Here is a 7,774-nt window from a genome sequence, read left to right on the forward strand (position 1 = left end):
TGCACATTTTCAATATTTATCAATAACATAATTTAGCCATCATTTAAACAAAAATAAATACATATAAAATTTAGCTGTAAAATATCAATAAAGCAAGAGTTTATTTTAGCTAGTGAGTATCTGTAATATGAGTTATTGTAACTAGCAGTCCTTTTAGGACATAGTTCTGCCAATTACGCAGCTGAAGAATTCACGGAAACTGTGTCTTCCAGAGGTGAGAACAGATTCTGGCATACAGTAATTTAAGGGTGGCAACCCTGCCTATGGCTGGAGGCTTGGAACTAGATGATCTTTAAGGTCTTTTCCAACTCAAGCCATTCTATGATTCCATGAAGAGGAAACTGGTCTTGGTTTGAACATCACCTTTCTAGAAAATTTTCTTCTGCTCTTTAGTTTGCAATATTTTACTAACGTAAGTATGACTCTGTATCTTCTATAAATAAAACATCATTATCAAGATACTCCAGAATTATATTTCCACCATTGAATAATGGATAATCTTCATCAGATAACCATTTTTCCAATGTGTGCTCAAATGGCAAGGCTTCTCCAGAGGCAGTATGGCATAACCTCAATTTCTACAAGAAAATTAACACAGAAATTAACATCAAAATTTGCCCGAGATGCAAAAAGGGGAAAGGGGGGGAGGGACCAGGAAGAGAGGGAGGGATGTGTAAATATTATTACTGATTTACCTGGGCCGTTGATTTGTTGTTGTCATTTTTAAGGCTTGCTAAGGAAGCTGCATAATCTACTACTTTGCCAATACTCCACTTACTGCAAAAGAACATGGGCTTGCTTTTCTCTTTGTTTCCCTTCGGTAAAAGTACTTGAAAGTAAATTCTTTCTGTCTAGAAAAACATAAAAACAAATTACATTTATAAAAAATAAAAATAAAATAAAATCAGAAAAGCAAAACATAATTCCACACATATGCATTGGTATATTCATCAGTTGAGTTTGTGCTTTATGAATCCAAGCTAGACACTGTCAAACAAGACAGAGGTCTTCTTTCTCAAGGATTTATTTAAGCCTTCCCTAAGGGGGAAAAAAAACAAACAAACAAAAAAAAACAACAACTCACAGATCTATCCTCCTCCCAGCTTGTTCATAAAACTGAGGATGATTTTCAACCTGTGCATTTTCCTCACACAAAAGTCTGTAACACCAAGGAATACTACAAAGGGGAAAGGGAAGCAGGACTTGAATCTTTCTAAAATGTAAATGAAGCTGTGAAACAGCTAACACAGCCATCTTATTACAAACACATGCTAACTAACTTAGCTTCTAACAGTGTCCTAGCACCTTCCTCCAGTTCCTCCTCCAGTTCTAAGGATGACGAAGCAGTCTCCCACAGCTCACTGCAACATAATTCACAAAACTGCTCATTCTACTGCTGCATCCCTAACTCTGGAATGTGTCTCCTGGAATTTCTATGCCATAGTCAAGAGAATATCAGTCAGTCAAGGACACAGTAGTTAACACTATATTGCCACATGCCCCTCCTGTTTTGAGCTGGTCAGTCTTGAAAGGAGTACCCAAAAGAAGCAGTTACCTGCAGAAAACTGATCCCTGGCCTATCAAGAGAGAAAAGACATTTCTAAGATAGTCTGGTTTTTCCTGATCTTTGTTAGAAAGGACTGCTGGGGTCACATGGTGCAGACCATGCTCAAAGCAAGGTGAAATTAAAGCTGAGCCTAACTACAAGGACTGCTCAGGTGGCATCAAGTCAGATTTGGTCAAGTTTTGAACATCTACAACTTCACTATTCAGTGATGAGAGAATTAATATGCCTAAGAAGCATTTGAGAAACTTCATATTAAAAAAAAATCTGTCAAACTGGAACTAGCTGGGCAGTAGGGAAGAGTTAAAAATGATTATCTAGAAAGAGTCTAGGAGGCAATAGAGAGAAATGCAAGAGTTTATTTATCAGTCTTAAAATTGTTGCTATTCTAGATGGTTGGAGAATTAATATCCAAATAAGAAAATTAATAATGAGAGAAACTAGCATGCAGTAATTTGTGTTAGACTTGTTAGACTTTACTAGCTTTGGAATAGGATACCACTTTTTAAGTTTTCTTGTAAGTTCTGATGACAGACTTTTAAAAATTATGTTCCATAATATTTCAAATTAATCACTTTCTCTTCAGAAAATATTTCTTACAGTGGCACTGTGTGGAGTGTTACAAGCAGGTCTTTGTAATAATCCTGCTCATAGCAGAAGACCTATCTAATTTAAAGCACGATGAGTGCAGAAAAAAATAAATTCATAAGAGGACTCAGTAACAGAATAGCTGCAGTTGACAGCAGTTGATCAGTGAGACAGCTTTTGGATGGCAAGTTGAAATCTATGTGTAAATGACTGTGGCCTTGGAGAATTAAATCCAAAAGAGAATAGAAGAAAAAGAAAGTTAGAAAACTATCCTTTCCTATCCAAGTAAATTATGGAAACCAAGCATGACTGACCTGAGGCAAGGACTTGTCACCACATGCATGCATTTTCAGTTTCATTAATGCCACTTTTGCTGCTGTTTCACTTTTTCTTGCTCCCTTGCGTTTTTTGCTTTTTATTTCTTCACTTTTTTTAGAATCTGAGAACAATATTATTCTTGTTAGTATGAGTCAAATTTCTCATGAACATATCATGGAATAAGCTTACATTATATCTCTATACTATAAGCCTTATTGTATCTCTTGTCAACTCCCTACCTATCCTGAGGGCAAGATATTATGTACCCCTGTTCAAGGATATTTATGATGTAACAGAACTCCACTGCATGGAAAGACAGATCAGCAAAGAACCAGGTAAACAATTTGCAAAAGCTGAACTAATACAAATTCCAATGCTTTTGTAGCTGTGGTGATCACAGTATTCATACAGCAACAGGTTATATGTTTCTACATATAACACTCACGGGCCAGTTAGGCAGTGCTTTCTATTCTCTTTCCTGCACCAGATCTTGTATAAAAGCTATAAAAATTGTACTGTGGACTCACTTTCTTTTTTTTTTTGCCACCTCGATTGCATAGGTATAATCCCAGCAGTTGGGCATGTGCACAGAATACAACCATTATCTGCATATAAACTAAGATGCAAAGGTAAGTGACTAACTAAAATTAATTACATGATAGTACTTGAATCAAGACAATGCAATAATTCTGAAAGAAAGCTGAGTCTCCTCTCAATTTTCAAAGACTTTATTTCTAGGTATATGCTACTCTTTTCTTGTTGCAGTCTCAGTGAACACAATTACATGCTGACAGGTGAGTTTAAGGCCATTCAAACAAGGAATCCTTGTCTTTCTTTTGCTCAAACCTAAACCATTAAAGAAAGCCACAAGCCTTCTGAAGAAAACTGTATTGTATATCTATATTTCATTGTACTTGCCTATAATATCTTTAACTAGCTGCTGAGTGGCAGCCATTCGAGGCTTTGGTGTGTCCAGTTTCTCACACTCATGATCCGACTGATGCCGATGTCTATAAAAAACAGAGACAAAAACTTGCATTAATTTTTGCCCCATGCACTAATGAACAAGCATTTATCTTTAAACACTATTCCACTCACCTCAGGCAAAAATGTTTTTCACAGTAGGGACATAAAACTGGCAAAAGTTCCTTTGCGTGGCAGTCCTTATATGAACAGATATAAGATCTGTGCTGATCTGGTTTCACAGAATTGTTTCTTATATTCACCTAAGCATCAGTACAAAATATTCTGTGTAAATAAACATACCACAGACAAGTCACCAGCCTGGTTACTGAAAAGGACTGTGCCTGCTCTCCATTCTCTAGGTAAAACTAGTTTAGCAATTCTCTCTTACTTCTGTTAAAAAGCTGTTAGACAAAGAACCATCCCCCTAATCAAACTTAATTCTGAAACACAGAGAAAGAGTACATTCATTTTTTAAGCTTGTCAATCACTCTCAGTTTAATAATTCATAGTTATTTACTATGCATATACGTCTAATCTGAAAATAGTTAGTTCAGTTGCACAGAATTTTAAAGGTAGTCCTATATCATTAGATTACCTCAGAACACCCATGAGCATCCCGGCTCCTGTGCTGAAGACTCAGTGTTGAAAGAAGAAAATATCACAACATTTTCATCATTTCAAGAGAAGAAAAGTACACATAAAAACATAAGTGTTTTAAGTGCAATCTGACAAGTTTTATCATAGCAACCTTAACTAAATTCTCAAAATTTATTCTAACAAGTGAATGACTATGTGATGCTTTGCTACCTGAGAAGCAAAGAATCATAGAATCAACAAGGTTGGAAAAGACCCACAAGATCACCCAGTCCAACCATCCACCCATCACCAATAGTTCTCACTAAACCATGTCTCTCAACACAACGTCCAAACATTCCTTGAACACCTTCAGGACCATTGACTCCACCACCACAGTTATTCATCTCTTGGGACTTAACGCCCAAAGTTAATAAAGCATTCCAAGACAGTAAGGTCATTAGCATGCTTAAGAATTCAGCTCAAAGCAACTGGAATTTGTCTATTTTAATGTATTTTGGATCACTCACCACAACGCCAGAAATGTTTTGAAAGCATCTACAATTTTAAAGAGAAATTTTAGATCTGCTCTCAACTTGAGTCAGCTAATCATTTCTCCGCTCTGATTTGAGACCCTGGAAGAAATTTATATTTTTTTTCTACATAAAACAAATACCAACATCAGTACAAACCAAGGTCTAACCCTCATGCCTGCTATAATAATTAACCACATTCTAGAGACACTGATTTCAAATCTCTACAACAGCTACTTGGGAGAACAGGCAATGAAAAAATAACTTTTTTTTTTAACTGAATGTATCTAACTTGAGTTACTTCACATTGATAAAACATTTGAGTCTCCAACAATTGTTACACTGAGATTTTATAGGAAAACTTACCAAAAAACACCTGAACAGCCATCACATACAAAGGGGAGAAAATCTGAAAGAAATCATAGAATGGCCCAAGTTGGAAGGGACCCCAGAATCATCAACGTCCAACCCCCCTCCCACATGCAGGGCCACCAACCTCCCCATTTAATACTATACCAGGCTGCCCAAGGGCCCCATCCAACCTGGCCTTGAACACCTCCAGGGATGGGGCATCCACAACCTCTCTGGGCAGCCTGTGCCAGCACCTCTTTATTCTCTTGGCAAAGAGCTTTCCCACAATATCCAACCTAAATCTTCACTCCTTCAACTTAAGACCAGAAAGGGAGATTTGTTTTCAGTTAAACAACGTGGTTTTTGGTTGTGGTTTTTGTTTTGTTTTTCCTGCTAATAGTTTTTTTTTTAAAATTTTACGCTTAAATTTTGTTTACCTTTATCACGGGATAGGTATCTTCACATGGACATTTAACAATTGCAGTTACACAATACCCCAAAGTGGCTTTTGTGGCCCAGTTCCACTGCTAACTCCTCCAGTTAGCATTACAGAAAATTGATCTGAGAAGGTAAATTAAATGTATATACGTTCTGTAATGAAAGACCCATAGAGCCGCACAGCCCCGCTGCTTACCCAGCTGGCGGCAGTCCGGCACCCCGCAGTGGCGCCCCAGCGACAGCTCCGCCATTTTCCTCTCGCGCCGCCTCAGGAGGAAAGGGTGGGGAGCTGAGCAAATGAGGCGCGCAAGCGCCATCGGGCTGCTGGAGGACTCCAACCGCGCAGAGGGAGGGCATGGGAGGGATGGGGAGGAGAAGAGGCGGGAGTACGTATGCAATATGCGGCTCTCCCTATCCCAGGGCGGGATCCGCGGCACCTGGCGGGAGTCAGTGTTATCTGTCGCAGTGGCTCCCCGCTGCTGTCGCTCAGTGAGCGTCCCGCAGGTGGCATCGGGCTGTCCACCTGCTGCTACTGGCGGAAAAAGTGGTTCGTGCTTCTGGTTCTTTTGAGTCGTGTCAGATGCAGAACAGTGCGTGTCCAGGAGACAGAGGAAAAGGGAAGGGAGAAGACAAGCTCCCGAGATTCTTCTTGCACTCTTTTAATTACTAACCACTGCTGTGGTTTCCAGAGGTACGCATCTACGCTTCTGAAAAATTGCGTTTCTTTCCTGTGAAAATTTACTCTTTATTTTATCAGTCCTATGTGTATTTTTAAGATAGAATCATCACGGGTTAAAGGGGACCCACAAGGCCCGTCGAGTCCAATTCCTGGATCCACGCAGCACCACCCAGAGTTCAAACCCTTTGTCAGAAGGAAGGCACTGTCCAAACATTCCCTGAACTCTGGCAGCTGCCCGCTGTGCAGCCCGTTCCACGCCCACCGCCCTCTGGTGCAAAACCTGTCCCTAACCCCCACCCGCCCCTCCCCTGACGCAGCTCCATGCCATTCCCTCGGGCCCTGTCGCTGTCACACAGAGCAGAGCTCAGCGCTGCCCCTCCGCTCCCTGTGAGGAGCTGCAGCCCCCATCAAGCCTCACTTCTGCTCTACACTGAGCGTGCCCAGGCACCTCAGCTGCTCCTTTTTATATCGTGGCACTCAGATTTGCATGCAGAGCTTGAGGTGAGCTTCAGGGCACTTATGCATGAGTGTCCTCTTGCAGCACGTTGCAGAGCATGGCTAACAGCTGCCACTCGCTTCCACAGAGCTTGTGTCACCACTGATTTCTGCACCCAGTATTTACGAGGAGTCTGTGTCACCTGCTTGTCACCTGACATCATGCATCAGCTGCTGCCACGTTCATAGCTGGTTGGCATTGTTAGTGAGGTGACTGTTATTCTGAAAACACTCCTTCTTGCAGTATGAGACTCACCGGAAGAAAGACATTGAGGCCATGGACTGTGTCCAATGAAGGGCAAAAAAGCCTCTGTACAAGGAAAGGCTGAGAGACCTGAGACATTTCAGTCTGGAGAAGGCTGAGAGGGGAACTCATCACCTCATTAATACCTAAAATGTGGGAGTCAAGTCCATGAAGGTGGACTCATTTTGATGGAGAGCAGCAATGGAACATGGGACAATGGGCAGAAAATGGAGTACAGGAAGTTCTGTACAAACAGAATATAAAATTTCTTTACTGTCAGGGTGACAGCACTGGAACAGGCAGCCCAGAGATGTTGTGGAGTCTCCCCTGGAGATATTCAAGACTTGTCTGAACACTTTCTTGTGTGACCTACTGTAGGGAACTTGCTTTGGGAGGGGGATTGGTTGGACTAGATGATCTCCAAAGGTCCCTTCCAACCCCTACATTTCTGTGATTCTGTCATGATGTGTCTGGAGCACAAGCCCTATGGGGAGCAGCTGAAGGAACTGGATTTTTTGGTCTGAAGAAGAGGAGACTCTATATTGCCCTCTACAACTGCATTAAAGGAGGTTGTGGTGAGGTGGGGATTGGACTCTTCTGCCAGGTGACAGTGATAGGACGAGAGGGAATGGCCTCACATCGTGTGAGGGGGGATTCAGGTTGGATATTTGGAAACACTTCTCAGAAGGAGTGGTGAGGCACTGGCACAGGCTGCCCAGGGAGGTGGTGGAGTCAGCATCCCTGGCAGTGTTAAGAAACGTGGAGATGTGGCACTGAGGGGACCTGATGTGCATGGGTTGACAGTTGGACTAGATGACCTTTGAGGTCTTTTCCAACCTTTATGATCCTGAAACTGGAGGGAAACGCAAACTGTAAAGCCATCCCTAAACTTTCGACGTCCGGTTATCTCAAAACAGGACTGCGCGTCCTGCACTGCTACCAAAGCACGCCGTGAGCGCTCAGCCGAAGGTGGGGCAGGGCAAAGAAACGCGCCAGGAGCGTTCCTTCGGTAGGAGCCTCCCCGC

General features: G+C 41.7%; 1 protein-coding gene across 2 annotated transcripts; it reads right to left on the reverse strand.

Moving 5' to 3' along the window:
- Nucleotides 1-5,671, reverse strand: ZFAND1 (zinc finger AN1-type containing 1). 2 transcript variants are annotated; one of them, XM_019614125.2, is made up of 9 exons: nucleotides 5,528-5,653; nucleotides 4,909-4,951; nucleotides 4,540-4,567; nucleotides 4,032-4,071; nucleotides 3,569-3,696; nucleotides 3,389-3,480; nucleotides 2,467-2,591; nucleotides 696-851; nucleotides 1-578 (listed from the first exon to the last, which is right to left on the reverse strand). In XM_019614125.2, exons 2-9 carry the CDS (start codon nucleotides 4,928-4,930, stop codon nucleotides 408-410), a joined length of 762 nt encoding a protein of 253 aa, XP_019469670.1. In that variant the 5' UTR covers nucleotides 4,931-4,951; nucleotides 5,528-5,653; the 3' UTR covers nucleotides 1-407. The 2 variants fall into 2 exon arrangements, with proteins under 2 accessions (XP_019469670.1, XP_003205190.2); XM_003205142.4 differs by lacking the exon at nucleotides 4,540-4,567 and having other exon boundaries at nucleotides 5,528-5,671.
- Between the last annotated feature and the right edge of the window lie 2,103 nt (nucleotides 5,672-7,774).

This window comes from Meleagris gallopavo, chromosome 3 (genome assembly GCF_000146605.3).
Source record: "Meleagris gallopavo isolate NT-WF06-2002-E0010 breed Aviagen turkey brand Nicholas breeding stock chromosome 3, Turkey_5.1, whole genome shotgun sequence".
NCBI classification, from domain to species: Eukaryota; Metazoa; Chordata; class Aves; order Galliformes; family Phasianidae; genus Meleagris; species Meleagris gallopavo.

Coding starts and splice junctions, on each gene's coding strand:
- ZFAND1 (XM_003205142.4), bottom strand. CDS start 5,648: ATGGCGCTTGCGCGCCTCATTTGCTCAGCTCCCCACCCTTTCCTCCTG. Junction 2,592..3,388: donor GCTAGTTAAAGATATTATAG/GCAAGTACAATG, acceptor TATTGTTCTCAG/ATTCTAAAAAAAGTGAAGAA. Junction 579..695: donor ACAACAAATCAACGGCCCAG/GTAAATCAGTAA, acceptor ATTTTCTTGTAG/AAATTGAGGTTATGCCATAC.